The sequence below is a fragment of the Pseudopipra pipra genome, chromosome 7 (genome assembly GCF_036250125.1).
Source record: "Pseudopipra pipra isolate bDixPip1 chromosome 7, bDixPip1.hap1, whole genome shotgun sequence".
In the NCBI taxonomy this organism is placed as follows: Eukaryota; Metazoa; Chordata; class Aves; order Passeriformes; family Pipridae; genus Pseudopipra; species Pseudopipra pipra.
Window position 1 is genome coordinate 29,636,383 of NC_087555.1, and position 27,793 is coordinate 29,664,175.

Genomic DNA, 27,793 nt, shown 5'->3' on the forward strand with positions numbered 1-27,793 from the left:
AGACCAGACAGATTTAGTCTAGAAAAATACAGAGAAGCTCTAGCTCCACAGCAAAGTCAGTGGAGGGAGAAGAGTATCTGAGAAGTATATAATCCAAGTGTTTGAACCATGCTCATGTTGTTATTGAAGTATTACACCTGCCAAAGGTTCGTGTTCCTCAGAAGGAAGGAATGCTCTGCAAGCTACTCTTCGTGTAAAAAGATGCAAGATGGCTTTGATGGATAATAGAATGTAAAATGTGGAAATTTATGGTGTGGTTTAGGTGAGAAAAGATGGCTTTAAGAAAGAACCACTGATATCTTGATGTTTGAGAGAAGGAAAACTATCAGTATATTTGTGTCTGTATGATACTCACTTTAACTGTTTCATACATTTCTTCCCCTCTACTGCACTTAAAAATTCTGATGTTGTATGTTCTGTAATAAAATGCATTACAAATCTGATTGTGTGATCCTTCTTGCTAATAGAAGGCAGTTTATTTTACTACAGTCCATTAAGTAGAGCAATTGTAACTGCTCGTTTAGTCAAGTGATGTGTGGGGAAGCATTTCATAGAAATGGGTCTTAGTTGACTTTCTGGAAAAGCAGCACAAGAAAGACTAAAAAGATTATCTTTTTAGCAACATCTTCACTTTCTTCTACATTTCCCATCACCTCAATTTTTTTTTTCTTTAGGAGTATCAAGAGACCCTCAAAGTGATACATAAGCAAACAATAGAGTTTTTCTGTTTGCAATGTCCTATTAACCCTTAAGGATCCAGATAATGTCAACAGGCACAGCACCTGGGACAGACTCCTCTGACTAAGATAAAATCCACTCAGTGAAGGACCATTTCTCCTCTCTTATTTCACTGCAGGAAGCACTCGGTTTCTTTGATCTGTGCTATGTGCCAGATATACAATTGCCTCCAAGATTTCATGTGAATTATTGGCTTAGAAATTACTGTAAGAGGGATATGTCCCAGGGAAGGAGAGTGGGAAGCCAACGAGGAGAGTACTGAGAAGCTGACAGAGGGAGCTGTCATATGTGAAATGAATACAAAATGAATGAGTTCTGGGGAGGTGGTTAATTAGGACTGGGGAGGAGGCAGGAAGCATATTAAGAGGGGACAGAACCAGAATCAAGATTAAGAATGAGAGCACATCCTTAGTGCCTTGCGTCAAGGAGAAGTACATTTGCCCTGGGTGCTGTTTCACTGTGAAAGGATTTGTTACTGAATGAATGGTATTTAACAGTTAACAGTAATAATCATACAGGCATAATAATCATGGATTAGGCATGGATTTTTGTATAGGATTTAGATTTCATTTAAGTTATGTGAATACCACATTGATGTGCAGAACTCAGCATGCCCTGGATTTTCCATGTAAGTACTTACACCATGGATATCACAACAGCACAGTAAGTGAGCGTCACAGTAAGGAGCTTTCCTGGAGATTTTGAGCACGGGGGGTGTTGTTAGACCTGGGGTAAGCTCTGTAAGACTTCTGCAATAAAAGGAGTCAATGAGCTTAGTGCCTTCTGCACAGACATTTGACTGAGGGTCCAAGTGAGGCTCATTTAAGCATGTTTCTTTTATCCTTAGCCCATTCCAAATGTCTGTGCAGAGAAAGGACAGGGCCTTGGGGTATAGATACTGTCTGGGAAAGACAGTGAACTGGCAGTCTGTGTTTGTGAACAGGCATGTGTTTGCAGAGGGCTTTATGAGAAGAGTGACCAAGAATTTACCATTGAGCATAAATTAAATCTCTTACCCATGGTCTCAGAAAAGGCATTCTGAGAGGACCAATTTGTTGTTGGTACCTACCCCTCTCAGACCAAAGTATCTGCTTCCCTCTTCATTGGGTGAAAACACTCAGTTTTAGGCCAGTTTTAGCTGTATCCCTGATCTGATTGCATTTTGTTGCTTGAGGTCTCCCTGAGTTGTCTGCTAAGAAGACAGAGACCTGGTCCTGTACAACAGAGAGAGTCTCAGCTTCTACTGAAATCAGTGAAGGACTCATGGTGTCTGTAAGAGCTCCCCCTGACAGGCACTGACTGAGCCAGAAAGTGTATCATGCTCTGGTAAAAGTTTCTGACTGCCGGTGGCAGGATTAGCCATTGCCACCTGCTTATGGTAGTAAGACCATGTTTTTGTCTGTCCATGTTGGTACCTCCCCCTCCAGTATTCCAGTTGTGTTAGTACACATTTGCAACATCATGGGCAGCCTGATTTTCCAGCGCTTGAAATACTCCTTATATAAGAACAACAAGCTTTGAAAGTGTTCTTGACACAATTGGTTCTCATTTTTATCATAGAGAAGGAATATACAGATCTCTACATTTGTAGATTTGGAGTAGATGTTACTCAAGAGGAACATTTAGTCTAAGTATTTTAAATTGCCTTGGCATCTTTGTCTCTTCTCATGCTATGGACTCTTGAACAGAGCACATAGTGTCTGTTCTCTCTGGAAACCTTGTTTCCAAACCTGGCATCTTCTCCCTCATATTGCCAGTGAAAAATGCTTTCTTTTATAATCTGAAGTTTCCCTTAACATATGGTACCTTTTTTTTTTGCTATAGAGATTCTCACTAGACAACTGTTCATAAAATCAGACTTGGGATGCCAATGTTGTGAAGGAAAGTCAGCTAGCAGCTTAAATAAGCTGCCATGTGAATAGAAGATCATCTTGTCCTATCCTTTGTACTTAAGCCCACTCTAAAACTAAAGCAGAGGAGAGGATAGGCCTCGTGTTCAACATGAAGTGTTTGCCCTGACACAGAATTTCCAATACCAGGCAGACCACAGAAAATAGGTGCAGATAGGTTCCTAAATTGTTGAATTGGCAGACACTGTCTTACAATATCAGATCGTAAAATGTTAGAAAAATTATTATATAGGTGATATGGAAAGGAGGCTTAAATTGAGACTGAGCTTGGGTGTATAAACAATAGTTAAGTGCTTGTTTATTTGGCATGTAGCATAATAAGGCCCTGAATTTGACTGTGGTATTGGTTGTTTCAAGCAAAGAAGTGCATATTTTCAGTTGTAGAATGCTCTTGGAGATGTAAGGGTATGGAAACATTCCTACTGAATACAGATATATATGCACACATGGTTTGGGTTGCTTTAATACGATACTGCAAATATTCGGCTTCACTTCAGCTGTTTTGAGCAAGACTTTTCTGATAGCACCAATCAAGCACAAAGGATCAACACGGGAAGTTCATATCAAAGAGGGAAACTGTATATTCATTTCTAAAAATCTGTTTATTTCCTCAAATGAATGTATGCCAGCTCTAATCACTTTTACTTAATTACTTCACACATCTTAGAACAAAGAAGGTTCTAAAAAACAGGTGAGAATTGAAAGCATGTAGCAATAACTCTATTGTAGCAGGTTTTCATTAATTTTCAGTGTTTATTCAAATGTGTTCTTTGTTGTGTTTCTTTTTCTTTTTCCTTCCTGCATTTTAAAATAATTGAATTCTTGCTACTGAGTGCTGCTCCTGCTTTGTCTTGAAGCACATTGGTGCTCTCTGTCATGGGTAAGCACCTATGAGGTGTTCAGTGCAGCTGAATAGACAGTATGATGCTCTGAATACATCTTTACTGATTTTTTTTATGAAGCTCTGTGGTAGCGTAACAGGGCTTTGGCTCATGGATTTCCCAAATTACTGGGTTTACTGGCTCTCAGAATTTATTTTTTTTTTTTTAATAAAACAAATGAAAGAACAAAGTTGGCCTAGAAGCAGAAAAAAATGTTATAACCAGGGTGGTTGTGCACAGAGTGTGTGTTGGCAGTTCCTTTTGATGCTATGAGCATACATGTCATGTGCTAAAGAGATTTCATAGTGGGATCAGCACCTTCATTTTGGAAGGCTCTCAGAGTGGCAGCTAAACTGTGTCAAATCTGCAATTTCCCTCACCTAGTCATGGACACAAAAGAATCATTGGGGAACTGTGGAGGTAAATCCTCTCCAGCATCTACAAGGATAAATTATTTGAAAAATCCTTCACCTTTAAGAGGAAGATGAATCCTGCATAGCCCATATTTCTCAGTTCAGGAACCTGCATGTCGGGACTTGCAGTCTTTGCAGGCTGTAGCTCTGAATTAAAGATGCAGTGAGCTGACATCTGCTCTGTTTAATATGAAATCAACTTCTGACAGGTTGTTAATGCCATCCACAATTTGTTGTCCCCAATCTAGAGTGAAGAGTTGCTGGAGCGGGAAGTAATCATGGTGGGCTCTGTGGGAAGTGTTCATTATTTTGACCACTGCTAGTCACACTTAATAAGATCCTGTTCTTGGTACCTGTAGGAAAAAAAAAACCACACAGATTTTTGCAAGATCAGGAGATAATTATAGAAGTTTTCAACTTTCCTTAAAGCACAAACAGAGCTCCGTTCTGCTAATTGGACTGTAAAAGCAAAAAGTCTTCATTATTAATGATATTCCAAAGAAGCTTTCACTGTGTCAAGCTTGTATTCTGCTACTTTCCTATTTATCAGTCAAGACCACAGGGGGTCTTTCCCTGTGTGCCGATAGCATTGTGAACGTTTGCTTTTCTGCCTTTCCATCCATCAGTAGAAAGCTTGGGGACAAAGCTAACAACCATAGGACAAATTCACAAGTACATACCAACTGCTTTGTGCTGCTCCTACAACTGAAAGCAGCTACAAACCCTGTTTTGCCATCTGGTTTGAGGAAGTGTGGGATTGCCTTGCCTGCTGAGCAGAGCAATAAAGGGAACAGGGTAAATATATATCAGAAATCCTCTTCCTTATGGCTGTTATTCTAGTGGTGAATGTCACCTACCATTGCTGCAACCATCATTTCTTTCCCTGTGGTGAAGGGGGCAGGACCCCTTTTGGAGCCTACCACTGACATTTCTGTTTCTCCTGCAATGAGTCAGTTGCTGGTTTGACAGCTCTGAGGGTACAAACTTCCTCCCTTCACACTTCCATGACCTGAGTTCAGACTCCAGAAGCAAAGCACATTAAGAATCTTCTGAAGGCATTTGTACTGATGTTTCAGATGTGGACAGCTGTCCATCATGAAGGGCAGACACTGATTTCTGTTGATCTGGATTGGCTTTGGAGCAGCAAAATGGAAGTACAAAGGATGCAAAGTTCAAAGCTAAAAATCGGGAATTAAAAACCACAGGGGTTAACTGCCTTGCCTCCTGTCACAGAGAAAGCTTGTCCTGCAGCAGGAGCCCCAATCTGATGTGTAATATAGATATCTTAGTGCTTTCCTTCTTTCTTTTTAAATTCATTCTGCCCTGTTCTGCGCTGCCAAATCTGGTGGTTTGTTTTTGTTTTGTTTTGTTTTTATTATTTTTGCTGGCAGCTAAATATGTTGCCTCCACAGCACTTGGAATTGAACCTGGTCTTTTCAATAGGAATGTAAGAGCAATAACAATGCCTCTCTCCGCTGCTGCAGCTCGGGATGAGGAAGCCTTGCGCATTTCCTTCGTGCTAAGAGTGCCCTATAGCATAGTTACAGCACCAGGGGACACCTTCTATCCCATTTACACTGGATCATCCAGCACACTCCTGACCTTTCGGTGTAAGAGGGCAGAACATTATCCGAGGGATGGCGTAGTTCCTGCTTTATGTTTCCAGGCTCTGGCAGCAGCCGCCTCACAGCCCGTCCACTCCTGACTGTAAGGAAACGGCTCTGCCGCTGCTGGGGCTGGAACATGGTGTGCTCTGCTATTTGTAGTTTCCTGCTGCCGACACTGGATACGCAGTTACTATTCCTCTTGCTTCCTCCATGAACATTAAAATGGGTCCAAAAATAATTGAAGGCAGTATGTTCTGGTGGAGTATTTTTGCATTTGCAGAAATTTCCTCTTTCTTTTGCTTGCCAATTTTGATAGGGAGCATTTCAAGACCGCTTCAGCATCTCCAACTTGGCACCGCTGGGAGGCACAGGAATGCTCTCCTGATCAGTATGGCACAAGAATCTGTTTTGGCATCTGAACACAGACCTAAACCTCATTTTTAACGATGATTATAGCATATTTTAAGCATTAAGTTCTGTTTTATCTAATGAAGACTAGAAGACCCAAATGCTCTAAAGGGCAACAAAGCCCACACTTCTAGAAAAAAAGAGAGAGGCCAGCACATACAGAAAAAGAGAAGAAAGCTTCTTTTTTTAATTTATTGCTTTGATCTTCAAGAAGGTTAGGTGATAAGAGACTAGCTGTCAGGAAATAATGTAATTAAACTGTGCATGAGGTTCACAGACTTACTGTGCAGCATCTTTCAGATGTAACCATGTGATTATTTCTAAATTAATGTCTTCCTGGCCTGGCTGAAATGCTTTCAATGGCCCACACTTGGCAGAGCTTGGGATTTTAAAAGTGTATCTTAAATTATGCTTCATATCTATTTATAGGGAACAGATAAAGGTGGGTGTGCAGCTGAGAGGTTGCCTCCCCAGGAGTTGGTGAGGGTTTTTTAAGAGGAAAAACCAGGAGCATGGTCTGTGGATCACTTCCAGAAGTATCAGTGTCATTTTAAACCACATCATTCTGTCTTTGCATCTTACATATCATGCACATATCATGATGGAAACTAATTCAGAAATATTGTCTTCAATCTTCATGTCTTGCAAGGCCCCTCTGTATTATTTGGCATCAAAGTCCTGGATGCCTTGTGTCCTACACAGGTGCTGAAGTGGTGTCGCAAAGGAAACAGTCTTGAGTTGAGGAATTTTGCTCAATTTTTTGCTAATGAACACAAATGTCTGCTCTTAATTTGGGTGTTAAAAGGAAAAACCAGGACGCAATGCCATAAACACCTACTCTCCCCCAAATTCAATTTCCCTTAATTTTGTCTTGGTTTATACCCAGTCCATCAAAACTTTTTTGGTGGGATGATGGGGCAGGGATAATATTTGTGTAAATTTCTTTCTGCTGCTATTACAGCTATTCTCTGATTCTTACATCTTTTCATCTGCTGTTCCTTACAGTCCCTGCCCTGGCATGAGCCACTCACTGTCCCCCAGGTTAGACCCCACAGAGTGTCTCCAGCCCTCAGCAGCCATCATTTTATTTCCCTAGCACCTTGTATTCAGGTGTTCTCTGGCTGATGGGTGTTTTGGCACCATGGTCAGGCTCTGGCGTGTGGTGGTTCTCCCCCCTGGGAGGAGAGGCCACCTCATGAAATCCAGGGGGATGCTGAGAGGGCAGCGAGACCCAGTGCCACCTGTGGAGCCACCTGTGCCCCCACACCAGATGAAGACACTGTTGTCCCAGCTCTGCAGCTTTGCCAGCATTGAGGAAAACATTGGGCCAGGCCCAGAGAGTGGTGGTGAACGGTACTGCGTCCAGTTGGTGGCCGGTCACCAGTGGTGTCCCCCAAGGATCAGCATTGGGTCCAGCTCTGTTTAATATCTTTATTGATGATTTAGATGAGAGGATTGAGTGTACCATTAGTAAATTTGCAGATGACACCAAGCTGGAGGGGAGTGTCAATCAGCTGGAAGGCATGAGGGCTCTGCAAAAGGACCTGGACAGACTGGATGGTTGGGCTGATTCCTATGGGATGAGGTTCAACAAGGCCGAGTGCACTTTGGCCACAACAACCCCATGGAGCGCTACAGGCTGGGGGCAGAGTGGCTGGAGAGTGGCCAGGCAGAGAGAGACCTGGGAGTTTGGATTTACTAGAAGCTGAACATGAGCCAGCTGAACATGAGCCAGCTCAGGTAGCCAATAAGGCCAATGCCATCCTGGCCTGTATTAGGAACAGTGTGGCCAACAGGTCCAGGGAAGAGATTCTTCCCCTGTACTTAGCGCTAGTGAGGCCACACCTTGAGTACTGTGTCCAGTTCTGGGCCCCTCAGTTCAGGAAGGATATTGAGGTGCTGGAGCAGGTCCAGAGAAGAGCAACAAGGCTGGTGAAGGGACTCGAGCACAAGTCCTGTGAGGAGAGGCTGAGGGAGCTGGGGTTGTTTAGCCTGGAGAAGAGGAGGCTCAGGGGAGACCTCATCACTCTCTACAACTACCTGAAAGAAGGTTGTAGCCAGGTGGGGGTTGGTCTCTTCTCCCAGGCAGCTATCAGTAAGACAAGAGGGCATGGTCTTAAGCTCTGCCAGGGGAGGTTTAGGTTAGATATTAGGAAGAAATTCTTTACAGAGAGGGTCATCAGGCATTGGAATGGGCTGCCCAGGTGGATTCTCTATCCCTGGAGGTTTTTAAGATGAGACTGGATGTGGCACTTAGTGCCATGGCCTAGTAACCACAATGGTAATGGATCAAGGGTTGGACTTGATGATCTCAGAGGTCCTTTCCAACCTGGCTGATTCTGTGATTCTATGATTGAACCGGTTGATTCATGGGATGGGGAAACAGCCAGTGCACAGGGGTAGGAGGGCTGGGCCCCCCAAAATCCAGCAGAAAGCTGATATCCTCTGCTTTCCATCTGTGCAGAGATCTCAGCTCCAGCCACAAAGTGCTATGACATGTCAGGATTTTAAACCTGTGATTACACCACAGCTGTATCTTTGGGTCTCAGACATAGGTAGGTTTGCTAGTGGAAATGCCATGATTCTGGTACAAAGCAGTAAACACCCATCTGGCAGTTTTTGTTTTTCATGGCAGCTATTTGGAATGACAGGAATGTCACACATTCAGCCAGGAATAGAACCAGGGTCTATAATAAAGTCACCAAACTTCTATGGCGTTTTACAACCAAATGAAAATTTCTTCTGAAAACTGAGAAGATCCCTCATCTGGGAACCCACTGTGATGTTTTCATAATTTACACTGTGGTTTGCATTCACGAGACTGTTGTCTGTTTATATCTTTTAGTATTACAATTCGTGTTCAGCCAATGAATTAATTTGCACTTAGACAGTAAGAAGTTCTCTGTAGATGATCTGTGCCCAGGACAGGCCATTTCCATTTTAAGGAACAGAAAATCCTTTCCAGGAATACCTGAGTGCTTGATGTTATTAGGTGTGGTGGAACGGTGCAATATTTCAAAAAGCAAGCAAACAACACAGACGTATAAAATATGCCCAGATATCATTAGTCATATTTATCTGTTTGGGAGCTGTAATTTTCTCCCATCTTCAACAATAAAATTCTTGCTTCTTTGTTCAGCATTACAGGAATCACATGCTTTGTGCATGGCTGTGGCTTGATATCTGTCAGGAAAAAAAATACACAGATCTCTTACTCTGGCATTTAGTAGGAACATTCAGTGTGAATATGTTGGAAATGGTGCTCTGATATAAATACAAAGCTATTTGTCACGTCACACATCTAGCTAATTTTCTAGTGGGTTGACAGTTGGGCCCATTGTCTGGAATAATTTAATGTGCTGAAGCTTAAACTTACTGTACTCTGTGAATCATATACACAGATATTTATAATGGAAAAACTGTGTTCATGCAGCATTGAGGTTACACAAATACAGCTGTGGGTCTGAATCTTCAGCTGGTGTAAATTGGCCTTGTTGGAACGGCATCAATTTATCCTGGCTGTGGACCGCTCTGAACACATGTGAAAGGGAAAGATCTGGCAGAAGTATTGCCTTGTCCATCACCATCTGTAAACAAGAGACAAACACAAAAACAAACACAACATTGTATTTAGGCCCTGGCTTAGCAAAGCATTTAGATGTATGCTGAGTTCTATTTTAAAGCTACAAGTAATTTGGTTTCATTAAGGCTGTATTTATAGAGTGGCGACAGGAATTACAGCAGATTGGGGCTTTTTTTTCTGTTGAAGCAGTTTTCATCAAATTTGTTGATTCATGAAAAAAATTAAATGTGCCATCAAAGTTTTCTTTAAGTACAAAATTTATTCTGGGGCCATTACACTGCTGCCTGGTGACCCTTCACATACCCAGCCCAGTGTCAGGGGCCTGTGGGCACTGATGGACATTGATGGCCCTGACCAACCTCACCTCCAGCTGTTCCACAGCCCTGCCCTGCCAGGCCATGAGCCCTGCTGTGCCAGACACTGAACAATCAGCTGCTTTTGTGGCATGACCTGGGACCTTCCTCATCCTTGTGGACCTGTGCTGTGGTCACAGGGCTGTGTCTGAGCCTGGTTACCCTCACTGAACCTGATCCTGACCTGCTGATTGATTTCATAGTCAGGAAGCTTGGACTTGTTTGGCTACAGAACTTGTGTGATGGTCTCTTGTTTAAACCTGGTTACTATAAGCTCTCGGGGGCTGTGGGACAGGCTCTGATTACTGAGGGCCCCTGTTCTACCTGCTGGTCTTTGTTTCTGGTTTCTTGCCCCCTTCTGGCTTCTTGCCCAGCTAGTCTGGACAGCCAGAATCAGCCCCTCTGTTCCACTGAATTTAGCTCAGAGCTTAAGAGTAGGGATTTTTCTGTTTTCTGGGTAAATGTCCTGATTCTTCAGGCTGTTGGCATTTCTCATGTGCTCCTTCATGGAGATGTTGCAGTTCCGTTGGCCTTTCCCAGGCCTTTCCCAGATGTACAGGTGACCTAGACACTAGTTCCAATTAAACTGCAGTTCTGATTCTAGTCTGGATGCAATAGGGGACTTTCTTGATTGTCTTTTATAAAGATAACTCACATGCAAATCTTTCCTGGATCAGGCCCTTGCATGTCAATGCAGACGGTATATGTGCCACAAATCTGTTGCACAGTATTATTTTTTGTTCAAGTACTGGCTAAATTCAATTGCAAAGGATGTAAGAAATATGTCTTCATTTTTGTTTAATTGAATTGCTGTGAATACTTGAACTCCCTTAATGAGATAGGAATAGACCTTGTAGCTGGAAACTTTGTAAACCTCAAGAGAGGGACTCTGGCAGTTACTGTTCTACGTGTGTTATTATTTTGTTTATATTGTGGAAACATATGAAAATGAACTTGCTTAGCTGTAGATGTTCTCAGAGTGGAACTTTCCACTTTCTGTTGTAGATTACTTAGTTTAACACTGGCCAGACAGTTTTGAAAATCCAAAATGCACATGGACTCTTATATGGACCTCTCTTTAATAAGCAATGTATGCTTATCTCCAACCTTTCCCAACCTGTGGATCATGGATATTAAATGCCAACTTAGTAGTTGGTAAAGGTATTTGATAAAGCAGATTTATGGTTTGAGGACTCCAATTTGCTATAGCACTTGCTTTGAACAATTGTATGGGGTCCACAAATTGGAAGAGACGGAAAAGCACTAATCTAATAGGGATTTAATCTGACAAGACATTCTTTTAGATTACCAATATTTTTCTCTTTGTTAGCAGCATATGGAGGCATAGTGGGAGAATGCCTTTATGCCTGATGCATTACATGTGAGACTACCAGGAGTTTATTTCAAGACCCTGCCTCATATTTTTCCTAAGTGCTCTTGAACTTGCTCTTATTTGGAACATCACCCAAGTTATTCTTTTCAGAGCAAATCCGGTAAACACTACTGGTCTTTGATACTATTTACGCAGGAGGCTGCCAAGAGAAAGATGGTAAGTACTGGTGATCCAGTACTTGTTGCTCTTTCATTTTTGTATCTTCTTTTCTAAAGTTGATGCCAGAAGCAAAGGTTATCTTACATGATTTCAACTGGAGTATTTCCAGCAAAAAGAAATCAACATTCCACAAAGTGCTACTAGGACCTTAGTTGAGATTGAAAGATATCTGAACTAGAACAAATGCAAAGAGAGGCTGTGTGTCTTAAGATGAGTTAAAAGCATTGGACTCTAGTAAAACAAACAGCAGGAGAGACAATGAACCTGCCCCAGTCCACACTGGAAAAGGTTAAACCATCTGGGAGAAGAACTTTTTTAACTTGAAGGAAAATGTTAGCCTAAGAGTAAATGTGTATAAACTGGACATGAGTCTTATTTAGGTCAGAGAGTGTATGATGAGTTCAGTAATGATAAGAAAGTTTCTGGAACTGCTTCCCATAGGAGAAGCTGAGCTGAAGCACTTCACTAGTTTTCAGGTGGAGCTTCATCCCTTTATGAAAGGAAATTTTATACTGTGCTTAGCTGCCAAAAGCAGTGATTGGACTTGATCTGTATGTCCCTTTGGGGCCCTTTTCTTTATATGTATCCCATATTGTTCTTCGAGACGGTGTGGTTATACTGGTTATCATTCTGCCCTTAATTAACCGTATGAGTTTGATATTTATGGTTCAGAACTTACAGAGAAGATGATTTGCTACAAGCTGGTTCATAATTAATTCCAGCCCTCGTACAGTGTTCAATAGATTTGGGATTTATTATTTTCAGCATGTATAAACAATTTCATTAATGAATATATTCAGTTCACTGGCTGCCAAAGCCATGAAGGCTCTAATCCTCCCATCAATAACACTTGGCATAGGGTGTGCTGCCAGCTCTGTGCTGGGCACATCATCCTGTGGTGCTCTGCACCACTGTTCCAGAATCCAGTGCTAATGCTTCTCAGCAAGCTCTGACAAAAGCCAGAGAGCAGAGGTTTTTATCTGAATGATGTTATAAATCTCATTTTATCTGAGGTAGGGCTGGACTGTGCACAGGCTGCATACATGCTGTTCCATATCCGTGTTTCTTCTCTGTTCTCAAACAGCTGTTCTCACCCTGTACTTGCTAGCCTGCCAGATGTTACAAATCCAGGGAAAGCATGGAGTCACATTCTCCCTCAGCAGGACTTATTCATGACCAGCTTGAGACCTGCTGTTTGGTCTAACGCTTAACCTGGATTTTCTAGTAACTTATCAACTAGGATGACAAAACAGGAGGTTAAGAACTCATTGTTGCCAGCAAGACTGATGCTGGAGATGTGATCTGATACCCTGATCTCAAGTGAAGTGGCCTCAAGATCACATGTATAATAATTACTGATGCATGTTTGATCACTAATGACAGTCAGGCTTCTCAAAGCACTGGGCAGAGACCCTTTGGATCATTCTTAGTTCTTCTGACTCTCTCATAAAAGTCTAATTTCCTTAATTAAATGTAGCAGTTAACATTCTTCAGCATATGCATTCAATTTCCTTTATGTATTGTTCAAAACAGGACTACAAGAGATAATCACATTGAAAGTTGATCTTCTGTTTTAAGTGTGCTTAACTCCTCTCCCCAGCATCTCAGTCACTGGAAAACTCCAAATGACTTAACTGGTCTCCAGATTATCTACAGCAGTGTGGAGAAGTGCTAGTCTGGGAGACATTGAGGACATTTGGTTCATGCGTTTTTAGTGATATAATGTCCAATCTTAGTTATTTTGTGCTGCTGTTTGGTGAGAATTCATGAATGCAGGAATGATTAGAAGGCTTACGAGAAGAATTAAGTCACTGGCAGTCATCGTAACTCCAGCTAAGAAGTAAGTCATAGGAATAATGAAAGATCCAATAATTTTATGATAATCACTTGGCTAGGTTTGCTAAGACAGTCTTTTTCATGGATGGTGTGAGATCAATTGATACAGTGCTGTGTAGCGATGTTAGAATGACAAAGGAAATCTCAGTTTGCTGAGACACTGTATCTGGTTTAAGCTGATCTCATAGAGCACATTTGCCAAATTTTGATATTTACTGTATTAAAAACTCACTCCTTTGACAGGGAAACTAACTTGTCAAAGGATCTTGAACGTTTTTTCAGGAGCCCAGATTAGCCCCTTGAAACTGGGGCAGTCCTCGCAGGGTTGAGTGAAACAGCAATTGTTGGGTCATTGCCATGTTCACATCCGTAATGGTGTGTTTAATTAAACAAACTAGCAACACACTCACTTCAGGAACACAGGAAGCATCAGAGTTTCTCATGTGGAAAACAAGTTTAACCTGAAAGCTTTCAAGAAATATTGCTAGTAATGTGGGCCAGGCCAGACAATGTTGACAGACCTTCATATTGAAACCTCCTGGCCACACACTGCAAACCTGCTGCAAACTTTCACAGCAGCATCACAAGTTGTCTGACATCTGGTATTTTCAGCACCTCAACTTTGAGTCATATTATTATGAGAAATTTTTTTTAAGTCCATTTTAGACTTTGTGGTCAAAGAAAAGAGTTTGAAAACACAATCCATTAGATCTCAAAAGCAAATAAGACCCCATTTTTAGGTATTTATTTATTTAAATACCACAATTGTTAAGGAAATCTCATGACCTGTGGGACTGTGTAATACTTACTGTTTCCACGCATCTTTGATTAGGAGGGTGAAAATACAAAGTATTCCATGATGCCAGACTCCCAGTACTCTCTTCTGGGTACTTGGGAAAATGTCTACAGTTAAGTAAGCATTAAGCAGAAATGCTTGAGAAGTCTCTGAAGGAACCAGCCCTGGAAACAAAATCAGTGTAGATACAAATCCAAGCAGTACTGAGCTCAGACTGTGCTGTTCTGAGGGTCAGGTTGGCACTTCTACACAGCATGGGACTGTGCTATGCCAAGGTACCAGTTCATCTGGAACTTCTTTGGGTACCTCAGACACACTATTGCCTTGCTTAGGGTTGGCATGTCTGCAGTTTTGAAAAGCCCTGGCTGCTGTGTAAAGCAAGACTGTTTGTAAATACTGCTTGTTATTCATTAAGACTCAGGAGCAATGTCTGTTTTTACAGAGCAAAGTCATCATTAACCCTACTTTTGACTGTACTGAATCTGCATCTTTTTTACTCTGCATTTGTTCCGAGACATCATCTTGCTTGATTTTCTCCCAGCTCCAAACCACATGAAAGGCAAACTTCTTCATTCTCTGGGCATTTGTATGAGATGTGAGAGAGTCAGGGCAAGATTCCAGATCATATTGATAGGGGATAATTTGCTACAGGCATAGGCCAGCTGAAACCAAAATATTTTTTTATGAATAATATCATAGAAAGATGCAAAGTCTAAACTGAAATTGAGTCTCTTTCAAAATCTGTTATTAGCTGTGGATAGAAGTTTAAAAACCATATTGTTTTAAAGGTAGTACAGATTTCATCATCAAAGTCAGTTGCTCAGTGTTGCTCAAAACTCTTCAAGGGCATCCTTTAAACTGTTGTTGTGTATTTCGGCTGATTAAAAAAAAAAAGACAAAAAAAGATTAATTATCTCCTAAAGTTCCTTTCTTTTTCCTCATAGTTTACTATTTTATAATAAAAGGCAGAAGCATGGTTTAACTTAAGCTGGATTCTCATCCAACAATATGTGTGTAGATTAGAAGGAGGAAATGCTCCCTATCCACAGAACAATAGATTACTTGTTTAAATTACGTGTCTTAAAAAGATCCTGATTCGGCTTTACTGAGCATAAAATATTAAATTTACTGTTTATTTTTAGTGGATTGCTGCCAGTTTTCTTCCCCCTGAATGTCTTTAGATTGTTTAAAACATTAAAAAATGTTCACATCAAACATATATCTACTTACAAGAAATCTCTGTTGGTCTCTCAGCAGAGACGTAAAATCTTGTTGTTGGGATGTGAACTTTGCTGTTATGGAATTTTCCTTTCTTTATTAGCTTTATGGCTCTTCTCTGCTTTTTTTTTTTTCCTCTAAGACCGCAAGTGTGGCAAATTATTTTGTGCTAATGTTGCTTATTAAATCTTCATAAAGTGAGAAAAAGGAATCCAATGAGAAAGCTTTAGATGCCTCTTCAAGTGTACTAGGTTGTTTTGTTCTGTTTAATTGGCAGTAATGTTTGAAACCCTTGACCTCATCCTTGCAAAAATGTTGTTAGTTATATTTCCTGCAAAAATGGTGATAGGCCTGATCAGCTCCATGGGTACAAATGAGAAATTAATTGTGTCATTGATATCACTTTGGACTTGCATCTTTGTAACCTGAACCAAAATTGGCCTTTAGGACTATTCATCAACACAAAATACAAGGTGGTGCAGACTCTGTAGCTGCAATTGTATTTTCATAAATAAAAGGTTAAAAAGTCAGGCATATGTGACAGATTTTTGGGACCAGGTTAGTGTAGCATGTCTGGTGACACTTGCAATGTTTATTTGCCTTCTGTTGAAAGGGATATTCAATATTATCTTTGCAAATCCCCTGCACAAAGCAGTGCACTCCAGTGCTGAATGGAGTGCTCAGCATGAAATGTTGCTTTTACTGCAGGAGTCATAGGTGCCCCATACAGGGCCTTTTCTCTCCTCTCGGGAGCACCATCTCTACAGGGAACGGGGCACCGACCCTGAGCAGCTACAGCAACATACCGTGCCTGAGCAGTGGGCTCCAAGTGTTCTTCAGCTGTCAAGTTGTTATTCAGGGCTAAGGAACAAACCAGCTCTTTACTGGAGGACATGCAACTATTACAGCAAGGATCTGGACTCATTCTGTGACTGTAAGGTGGTTACTCAGAAGCTGCATCGCTGCCTTTTGACCCTAAACCACTTTCTCTAACACCGAGGATTGTACTCACCTGAGCTGTGCTGCCTCTATAATTAGCTTTTCTTTTCTTATAAGGGATTAATGACTTAGGGTTTCATTTGTTTATTTTTTTATTATGAAAGAGTCCTTATTAATGGACAGTCCCCTGCCTTGCTGGGATGGAGATGAGGGAAGGTGCTTTGAAGGGATTCTGCAACAAAAATATTTGCAGAAAAGAAGAAATCTGAGATTGTATTTGCCTGCAGAACTGTAGTCAGGAGTAAAGAATTAAAGGCTCTCGCTTTCAATGCATTTAGTCTCTAATACAACACAAAACACCAAAACATAAATGCACTATCTCCTACCTGACTTTTGACAGCTTATAATGAATGAACGTGCTGCAGATTGAAATGTCACATTAATGTACTTCAAAATAAGGAGTGAGTTCTATCAGCTTTATTCAATATATTTCTATCTGTGTCTGAAGTACAGAGCAATCCATTTTGCTTGGAAATACATTTGGAAGTGGAAGAAGTTGAAATGTGTGTTATTTGTAGATATTAATATAATACATTTTTTTTCTTTTTCTCTCTTCATTCCCAAAAATAATAAGTGGAAGATAGACTAGGTTATGGCTTAAGATTTGCAAAGACCTGGGAAATATAAGTGTAGGAAGTCAACTGGCTATTTGAATGTAACATTTGGAAACTTTATGTACAGACAAAAAAGAAAGGGGGTTGAGAAAATTGCATCCATAATGTTTATGGAATTTTTGGTCCATTTGTGGATTAAAGGTACTTTATGAACTGCTAGAACTTTGGTCAGTGAAGCAATCCCTGATTGTAGTTTACTTATAGGAAAAGACTATGGGATCAGCTTTCTGAGGAACGTGCTTTATGAGTGTTTTTCTGGGTCTATCACTCTGTTAATAATGAAATATGATGATAACTTCAATGCTTCCGTTGCTCGACAACAGCTTATTTTAATGAGGAGCATAGATGAGGTGATTTTGTCTGTGTTGCATATACATCTAGAGCATATACATATATGCATATACATATATTATGAGACATAACAGGATTTTTATATTTTGCACTGTCTCTCATTGTTTCCATCCTTGTCTAACTTTTTTTTTCCCCTTTATCTTATGTAACTTGTAGATGTTCGACTGGATCAGCCACAACAAAGAGTTGTTCCTGCAGAGTCACACGGAGATCGGTGTGAGCTACCAACATGCCCTTGACCTGCAGACCCAACACAACCACTTTGCCATGAATTCCATGGTGAGTTGAGAGCATAATGTGAACAACACATGAGGGAGTAAAGGGCCTGCACAGGGGGCCACCTCCAGTTCAGAGAGCACCGTGGAACTGTGAAAGGTGAAGTCAGGAAGGTCAGGCTGGGCTGTGGCAGCAGCCCTCATTCTGTAAATAGTGTTGCTCTGTCCACCCAGACGCTGATACATGATTATTTCCTTGACATAAGTTCAGCACAGTTCTGTGGAGTTAGTTTACATTTTGGGGAGAAAATACAATATTTTTTAAGCTTTGGCATTTCTTTGATGGGGAATTATTGAGAGCTATAGGTGGCACCTTAATAATTTATGTTTCTACACTCCTACCCTGTTAAGGTACTTTTTAGAACCTTGAAAAAGAGACAATAATCAAGCTGTCAATTGTGGCCACAGTAGGATTTTGCCTTTTTCAATTATTAATCAGGCAGAATTTTTGAATGCGACTAAATTTACCTTTTTTCTTTAAAAAAAAAAGATCACTATACGTTTATACGTGCTTTCCTCATTTTCTTATTCCTTCCAGGCATAAGGGGTTTCTTCTGGAAACTGCTCTGCTTTCAGCACAGAAATGAGGACAGAGTGTATTGACGTTTTGATTGTTGCAGTGGGTTAGAAAGATGCACGTATACCCCCTGCTGCAATTGCACGGTGCAGAGATAAGCCCTCTCTGAATGCTCTCTGCCAAGTACACCAAAGCTTGCCCTCAGTAAACCAGCTCCTACAGGTGAACCTGCTCATGCTCTGCATGGTCAGGCTACAGCTGCAAGGAGCTGAGACCTCAGAGGTGGTGGTTGATGTTAAAGTTGAAGGTGTAAGTCACTGGAGAGCCACACCTGCTGTGCTGCTCAAGGACAAGGTACTGGAGAGCAGTTGTCTGAAATGTGAAAAAGAGCTCCTGGCTGCCTGAGGTTGTTAAAACCACACACGGCTTTCATAATGCTACAGGCATTAAGCCTGGTATTCCAGCCAAATTCCAGCTTGAATTCCACCCCCCATTTGCACCTAGCTGGCTATTTTCCACTTAAAGCACTGTGCCCCACTAGGGCACTGCATAACAGTGGGAGATGAATAAATGTTTATAATGCCTATTAATGTATTTATTGTGATTATATCTGAAAGAAGCACTGAAAACCAGGCTCTAGGCACTGATTTATGAGCTTGTCCTCACAGTGCCATCTAGCAAAATACAGGATTGCACTGTCTCCATATAACACTTGCTGTTCTGAGAGTCCTAACAAATAAATGTGTCCTGGAGGTTAGTACATTAAAATTCATTTCGCTTATGAAAGATGCAAAGTTGGTCATAATTCTTCAGAAAACACCAATAAACAGTCAAGCCATGGAATTTTCCTTTATCCTTTTTTTGTGGTACTGGATGGTATTATTTTCTTAAAGTAGCTGGAAATTAAGCTTGGAAAGGGATCATTGCTATTAATAGAAAATTAATAAGTGACAGGGATGGTCCACCTAATGGAAGAAAAATTATTTTCCCCCATTCTTATTCCATGTGTCCCGAAGTACAGTAAGAGATGATGCCCAGTTCTGCCCTATTTAATGGGACTGAAACATACGGGGGAATCCCAAAATGTAACAAACATGCCAAACCTATGTATGTTCCTAGATAATCCTATGTTCTTAGATATTCCTATAGGAATATAAATAAAAAAGAGCAGTACAGCTGTATGTCATTTTTTATATGCTATTTTTTGTTTAGCTTTAGTTGAATATTAGACCTGGAATCCCCTCTGATGTCTTCTGTTTGGTTTTGGATCAACATCAATTCATACAGAAAACAGGAACAGTTTATTCAACTTAAATTTCCATTTTAAAATTTCTTGTGATATGCTTTCTCAGTAGGAACTTTGTTAAAAAATTGTTCAACAGATTTCATTTGTCAAAGAGAGATTAGATAATGAGTTGTGGTATTGTTACTGCAGTGTGGCAAAGTCAGGTTAAAAAAGACTACAGAAATATTTCAGGATACAGAAGCAACTCAGGCCTATATTTTTCTTTTTTTTTTTTCCTTCCTTTTTTCCCCCCAGTCTAAATGAGGCCTCCATGGTATTTTTTGGCAGTATCAGAGCTTTACTCAGTGATTGAAATTCCTCACAATCAAACAGGTTTTTAAAGACTTTCCCTGTTGCTGAAAGGCCTGTATTTGGGCTGTGCTTCTGCACAACATTTCAAGAGGGTATTTCAATGCTGGGGTTACACAGGCTGGCATGTGAGGTGAGTTTTACAGCCTGAAGAGTGGAATTAAACAGGGCTGTGGAATTAATCAGGGCTGTTGTCCTGCAGAAGGCTGGGCATCCTATTTTTGAAATAGCTGATGTGGGGATGTATCAAACTGAAAGGATATTTGGAAAATAGTGGGAAAAGTGTAATAACCGTAAGCTGCAGCTACTTGAACTAAACTGAAGCTGCTGCTTTTATGTCAGCAGTGATGTCCTTTTTTTTTAGACGGAGAAGATTCTTTGCTAGAAAAATGTGGAGTGAGTCCCAGTGTCTCCGCAAGACAGCATTGTGAACATGAGGGTGTTGGCATGCAGGAGACATCACTTTGCTGCATTAGAGTGTTGAGCTGCATACTAGTCACTCCACAGGTGGTAAAGCATGCAGGAAGAATGAGAGGAGTCTGAAACTAAAGCAACCCTTTCCTTTCTTATTTTTATGGCAACATCTTAGTTCACTTGTTCATGCTGCTGTTTGATTTCTGTTGGAAAATGACTAACACATATTATTTGGTGATATTTATATTTCAGTAAGGGTAGTAGGTTTAGGCCACTGTTACACTTAGGTGCTGTACACTTTCAGAGGAAGAAATGGTCTTTGCCTTGCTGTCGGTTCCCAAAGACTCTGCTCCTACAATACTGATATACATAAAATGCTTTTGCATAATAGAGAATATTCTTGCATTAAGGATGGCTGTATGTTTTGCAGGGAAAAACCCTACAAACTTCAGTGGAAGTTGGATCTAATCTTGGATTTCTAAGGTGTTTTGTTTTGATTGTGTTTGTTGTTGGGTTTTTTTCTTTACACTGTGCCTAGTGTCCTTTAAGCCTGGCATAACTAATAATAGTAAAAATATTGTCTTCAGTTCCTCTAGAAAATACACACTCCAAATGTTTGTTGGGTCATGCTTTTTGTCGCATGATCTTCCCATACATCTCTATAGGCATGCTGTGACCAAAGCTCCTGCTTGGAAAAACAATTTGTTGCTCTGTTTGTTACAATAATAATTCTTCCTTTTAAATGATCAATGTGGGATGTGGGGAAATCATATATTTGAGGTAATAAACTGTAGTGTGTTATTTTTCTTTCAAATAAGGACCATAGATTATTTTTTTTCCCTGTGATTCAAGGCAGTGCTTGTTTTCACTTCAGTTTCAAAATAAATTATGTTAGTCTTTATCACAGCTGTATAATGTTTATACTAAAGCAATAATACTTTTCACAAGGATGAATATTTAGCTCAGACCTTTTTTGAGGAATATCAATAGTCTAATAAATCCACTAGAGAACAAAACCCTGGTGTTTCGATATGGCACAAAGCAGACTGACTGTAGCTCTGCACCTGGATACGTGGTGTATGTGCCATTTGTTCTGAGTAACTGGAGTTATTCCTGTTGCTTTTGCCTGGACTTTTTATGCCTGGGTCTATTAGCCTCCTTAAAGAATGACTTCCAGCTTTCTGTGGGGAATGCATAAAAATGGCAGCATTCAGAGCTGTCATTGCTGCCTATCCTGCTGTCTGACACTACATGGACACCCATGCTGTCCTAAGTCACAATATATTTCAAACACGTTACAGTTATCATGTGAAGGCTAATAGTGTCTGTTGAAAATTCCCAACATCTGTCTTAAATGAATGGTATTTTTCTGTATGTAGGCAGAGCTAAAATGCCATCCAATATTACTCTGCAATAGGCTACATGTTATAGAAACTTAAAGGTCTTGAAAGATATCTCATGAGTTTTTTTTGTCACTGAAACATTCTGCTTTGGAGTTATGTGTTAGGTTCATTTCACATATGGTTCCTAAACTCACAATAACACAGTGTAAACTGGTTATTTTTAAATTTTGTTTTAAAGAACAACTCAACAATCAAATTTCACCTTCAATTAATCTGCAAAACCCTTCTCTAGCAGCCCACCTTTGCTGCTTGCCATCACAACATCTCAACTAGTTCTCTAGGAAATGAGATGAACACAGCCAAATTCCTTGCAGATTTAATGCTTCTCACTCCTCATTTTTCTTTTGTGAGTGTAAGATATTCTTTTCATAAGTGTATCATAAGAAAGTATTGTTCCAGCTAGGGTTGGAGGGTTTAATTAAGAGGGAAGGTCCCCCAGCACGCCCACGAGATGATCAGGGCTGAATTACTGTATTTCCCTGTGGGAGATCATTCCACAATTGAAACTCCACTACTGTCAGTGCTTATTGCTGAGACTGAGGGCTCTTGTCCTGCCGTGTGCTCGGGACCTCAGCAGCACGTGCCTGTGCTGCGGGAGCAGCTGCGTGACACACACTGCTGACCAGACTCAAGGCTTGGTCAGGCAGCAGCAATGGACTAAGAATCGGTGCACAAAGAGGGGTATGTTCACTTGCAAAGCACTGCACAAGGCCTTCCTAAACTGTAAAAGAAACTGTTATGCATCATGATGCCAATGTACGTGTGGGGAAATTTTTATTTTGTTTGCCAGTCTGGTGATTTTTAGAAGGCAAAAACCCCCTTTTTTTGACTAAAGTTTCAAAGCTGAAATAAAGTCAATACCAAATTAACTCCAGCATGTGGAGTGCTTTTGGAAAGTTTGCAGATACATGATGAAGGATATATATTACCCAAACATTTGGTGTATCCTAGTGTCATGACTACAGAATGTCAACTGAAGTGCTTTTACTTCTCTACATCAATATATTGTTTTCTAATTGTTTGACCTATTGTGGTCCTATATAGCTTTGCAGTCCTTTCTGGGGACACCTCTATTTTGAAAAAAAGGTGAGGCCTTAGATTAAGATTAAAGTGAGACTCTTCATGCATCTGATGAAGTGGATTTTCTGAGCCTAAAGGAAAAATAAAGTCACAGACATTAGTCGCTCTATGTAATTTGTATCATGTAAAGATAAGAAGATCTATATAATAGTGACATAGAAAAAAAAATCTCAATTCACTCAGTTTTTAGAGGTGAACAAACCAGAGGGAAAGGAAGGTTTAACTTTGTGAGATGTCGACAGTTGAATTTTGTCAGCATAGATTTTCCATTTTACTCAGACCATTACACATTGGCAGATAAAGACCAAAAAAAGGCACTTAACAATCTTGTACTTCTTCAAGGTGGAAAAGAAATGTCTTGCATTTTGTGAATTGTGGTCAATTAAATGTTTTTCTCTTGAAAGTAAATTATGGAGTGCCTTGAAGCCATACTGCATTTTATATCAATCTGCAACAGAAACCCGTATCTTCCAGTTTTTCCCAGGGATTTCGTCTTTTCCAGTAATAGTGACATTGAGCAAACGTCCTGAAATTGTAAAATGTCTAGTAGGATGTGCTATCCTGAGTTCCAGTTCTTCAGCCAAATCTTTGCTCTGTCATGTTTTTCGGTGAGACCTTGAACAAATCTTGTGTCTCCAAACCCCACTTCATTGTCTCTGCATCACTGAGATGGGATAAAAAAAATGAAGATAAAGGGTACATGTGTCAGGGAAGTGGAGGTATCTCCACTGAATGACTTTTTGGAGCTCCAAAGAGCACATCCTGGTTGATACTGGATTGGAATGCTCAGAAACTCAGACTTGTTCAGAAAGGAGCAGGGGAAGCTCAGGGCTCTCTGTTTCCTGAGCCTGTTCCACTTGGTGCACTAAGAGTGGAGGTGTGGGCAAGTGATTCCCAAACTGCTCCTTGCTTTCTGCTGAAAAAGCTATGGAGTTAGTGAATTGGTACCCTTCCATGAAAAATTCTCATATAGGAAAGAAATTTCATCCTCATCTCTGTATAAAAATACAACAGACATAAAAAACTAAAAATGTCTCTGACTTAAAAAACAGACTCTCAGAACATCTGATGTAGTTCAGCTGTTACCTTTACATTCCTGCTAGTTAACATGTCTATACACCAAGGAATTCACAGTTGTTTTCCCATTGCATTGCAGTGGCTGAGATAATTCTGCAAGGAAAAAAAAATAAAATCAGGATGAAAGCAACCATTTTTTACATGAAATCAAAAAGTTCTCCAGCAATTTTTCTTTTCCTTCAAGCACAGCAAAGTTCCATCTCTTTTTTTGACACAACTCATCCAAGTTTTAGCAACTATAGTGTAGCAGTGCAGTCATGCTACTTTGCTTTCCACCAGAAGGACTGACCTGAAATATTGCAAAATGATCTTGGTTGAGGCTTAGTCATGAAGACTTTCTGGGAAAAAGGCTTAAATATTTAGTCTGAATTCCAGTTTTTAACCTAGAGGGACACAAAGAAGTGTTTGACTATGGCTGGTGGTTAAAATTTCAAATCAGAGTATCTTTCTTTAGTGTACCTTAAACTCCAGAATAATTTTGATTGGTTTCTCTAACTGTACTGGAAAAAAAGAAATTCTTTAAAATTAATCTGACAATTTTGGGCCAAGTCCAATTTTTAAGAAAAGGCTTTGTGATCAGGGGAAAAAACACAACTGAAGGCTGAGTATTGCTTTAGATTTGTGTTATTGAGGTGGCTACTTTCACAGTCATGGTTTTAACAAGGAGAGCAGAGTGGCTGTATGGGGTGTGGCTCCATCCTTTTGCCCTTTATCACCTACAGGTATGATGAGTGTACTTCATAGTTATCCCTCACACTTTGCAGACATGCTTTGCCCTGCTTTACAACTTAGTTTGGAAATGTGCCTGACTTGGCAGTGCTCTGTTGTGTTTCATGTTTGGATTGGCAGATACCTTTCCACATTGTGCTCCCACTCACTATGATGAGATCCTGCTCCAACATACACTTCCATCTCTGATTTATTATTTGCCCATGAGTAATACTGTTAAAATCATCAGGGCTGTTGTCTGTCCTTGCACATGAGGGTCTTACAGATTCTAGTCTCAGAAATTCCTAAAGCCCTTTTGAAATACTTCAGTGAGACAAGAAAGCAGCAGTAAGTCAACACTAGCAAAACATCTGAAATTCTGAGATACTCCTTTCATCTGGTGAGGAGGAAAGAGAAAGGAAAAGTGCTTACATCAAATGACATTCCAAAAATGTGCAAAACAGCTGTCATTTGTCTTTTGATGGTGCATCTTTGTAAGACGTTGTCATGATGGCTATTTATTTTCAGCATTACATTCCTATGCAGAATGGGGGTATTGTAATGCAATTATATTGCTGTCCACAGTTCAGTTTGAGAAAAAACTGTTCTTCCACTTCTTCAAGGATGAATAAAAACTGTAATGGAAAATTCTTATGAAAGAACAGAAAATATTACCCTTTTAGTAGGCTTTTTGAATCCTTCTAAATGCAGAGTGAAGTTAAATAATATCTCTGCTAGAGAACAGCTTAAAATAGCCTGCAGAAAAGATAACATTTTAACTGAAGCCTATAATGTAATAGACATTTCTATGGAAACACTTATATGTCTATAGAATATCCTTATGAGCTCTTTTAAATTCTGTGAGACTTTTCCATTTGTTGACACTGCATGTCTATAAAGGATTATCAGAGAGTTCTCAAAGGACAGAAAGCAAACATTTTACTTATGAATACATGGATATAGCATCCAGATATATGAAGTAATGCAACAGAAATAATAAAAACGTAGAAACAATGAGTAGACCCTAACAGGGGAGTAAATAGGTGAAGTATGGCAAATTAGTTTTACATAAATAAATTCAAGTAGAGAAGGGGAGATAATAGTGTTAGATAATGGCATAGATGAGCAAAAAGATTCCAAAGGGATGTATTTTTAGAGTGGAAGGTAGTATGCCTGCTATTCTTGCATATTTAAGCAGGTACTTGATTGCTCTCGCTGAACTGCTTGGCTTTACTCCAGCTGATGGTGTTTGGAATGTGTAATGAAAGCAGAGGGTAGTCACAGTTCTTCCTTCTCTTTATTTATGTGTGCTTTTTAATTTTCAGAACGCCTATGTCAACATCAATCGAATCATGTCTGTTGCGTCAAGGCTCTCCGAGGCAGGCCATTATGCTTCCCAGCAAATTAAACAAATATCCAGCCAGCTGGATCAAGAGTGGAAGAGTTTTGCTGCAGCTCTGGATGAGCGCAGCACCATCTTAGCCATGTCTGCTGTCTTTCACCAGAAAGCTGAACAGGTGAGTTGCTTTTGTGAGTGGCAAAACGATCCACTGCTACGTCGATAATGATGATGCTGCAATTATTACTTGATGGCTTTTGGCTTAATGTGTGGAGAGGTTTAGAGCCTTGTTCCTAGTGGCTCAGTCTCTCAAAAACAAATAGTAACATTTCCACCCCAAAAACGGCCCATGTTCCCTGGTGGGTAAGAAATTATGTTTTCACTTTAATAATGAGGAGTCTGATCATGAATGAAGTGCAATGGTGCAATAACAAGCTGTTTTGTTTCTATTGCCTAATATTTCGTTGGTGCTGTGGATAAATTCAGGATTATTATGGTCAGGAAGACAGTATGTGTCTGCACCCATATGTATATGTGCTATGTGCACATAGGAATGTTCACACATAGGACATAGATCCATACCAGCAGACAATTTCTAGGAGCCAAAGAACATTATTGTTAATGAAACTTACAGAATTCATTCTAACACTTACTCTTGCAGTGCTCTCCATAGCCCCAGACTTTATTAGACCTCACTAAGTAAGAGATTTTAGAGACAGGAACATCCAAGAAAATTTTCCATGTCCATGAACTCTGGTTTGTGTCTTTAAAACTACCAGAATGATTCCATAATTCATAGCTACAAAAGATTTAAAATATGTCAGTGAATAAACCTTCCGGTTTTTTTGCACCTAAACCAGGTCCACCTAATGATGATGGCTCAGCATCGATCATATGTTGATTACATTCATTTTCCAGTGACAAAGACTGCTTTGGAGCTCTTTTCAGTGTTGTTGTGTGCTTGTTTTTCCAAGTGGTTAATATCAAGGTTACCAAGTGGGTGTTCTCAGTGTTTATAAAATGACCCATACCTGAAGCATCTGAAGAAGAAATTGTAAGATAAGCCAGAAACTGTGCCTCTTAAGATGGAATTTATGTATAGAAAAGGTTAGCTCAGAGAGTAAAGATTTTCCTTATTGTTTGTTTCTGACTGTAGAATTATAATGGATTTTTCTTTATTCTGTGTTTCCTATTGACAACAGGCCACAGCATAGAGCAATTACTCACCCTACTGGGCACTTACTCATGTCAGCACACTCTGTGCCTCTGATGGGACTGATACTCAAAGAAGATTCCCAGTACAAAAACTTTCATCTCCTTATAATAGGCACTGTAGTGTTTAGGAGAAGTCTTCATGTTAATAATTGTCAATCATCATGTATTCATAAAGAAAACTCAAAAAAAGAACTTACATCCAGTCTATAGTCACAATGAAAATGTTTAAGGTTTATTATGAATTAGCTATTTCTTCTTTGCGTGGTTTAGGATTGGATGTTTTTGGGGTTTTTTTTATGAGTGATCCCCTATTTTTCTGAAGTGTCAGTCTTGTGAGCTACTTATGAGGTATTGTACAGCATGAAAGGCAATAAAACAGAAAACTGCACTGAACTGTCTCTGAAACTAAAGGTGACTATTTTTTGTCTTCTTGCCTTTTGGATACTCTCAAAGTGGGTATTTTGCCTCAGCCTTAACTTGAAAAAGAGCCACAGTAATGTCACTTTCAGCTTTGGGTCTTTCTTCTTTACAGTTGTATGGATGGGTCTGAAAAAGCCAGTCCTGCCTTGGCATCTCCTCACAACAAATTGAAGTTTGTGCTGTCTGACAGAAGCAAGTCTCATATTACTAACAGACAATTTGCTAATTGTGATAGGAGTTGCTCCTCACTTGCAATAAAAGAAAATTTAGTACAAGATAAATGCTGATGTGAAACCTGTGAATTCAGATTGCTGCAAAAAAGAAATGTGGGTATCAGTGTGTCCATGAGCCAGGACTAAAATTTCAGCCCTGCTTAGTAACTCTGGTAAAATAAACCAATGACCCAAAGGCTAATAATTTAGTCATTTGACTTCTGTATAGTATAAATAGTGAGGTGTTTGAGATTTGGTTTATAACAGTGTTATCTATCCA

At 40.0% G+C, this 27,793-nt stretch overlaps 1 protein-coding gene across 9 annotated transcripts in view; it reads left to right on the forward strand.

Moving 5' to 3' along the window:
* Positions 1 to 27,793, forward strand: part of KALRN (kalirin RhoGEF kinase) — a 507,433-nt gene that overhangs the window by 209,821 nt on the left and 269,819 nt on the right. For all 9 annotated transcript variants that reach the window (XM_064661424.1, XM_064661428.1, XM_064661425.1 and 6 more), the window contains exons 7-8: positions 17,416 to 17,538; positions 25,653 to 25,844. In XM_064661424.1, the coding sequence (XP_064517494.1) occupies positions 17,416 to 17,538; positions 25,653 to 25,844 (315 nt within the window). The remainder of the gene's footprint in view (positions 1 to 17,415; positions 17,539 to 25,652; positions 25,845 to 27,793) is intronic.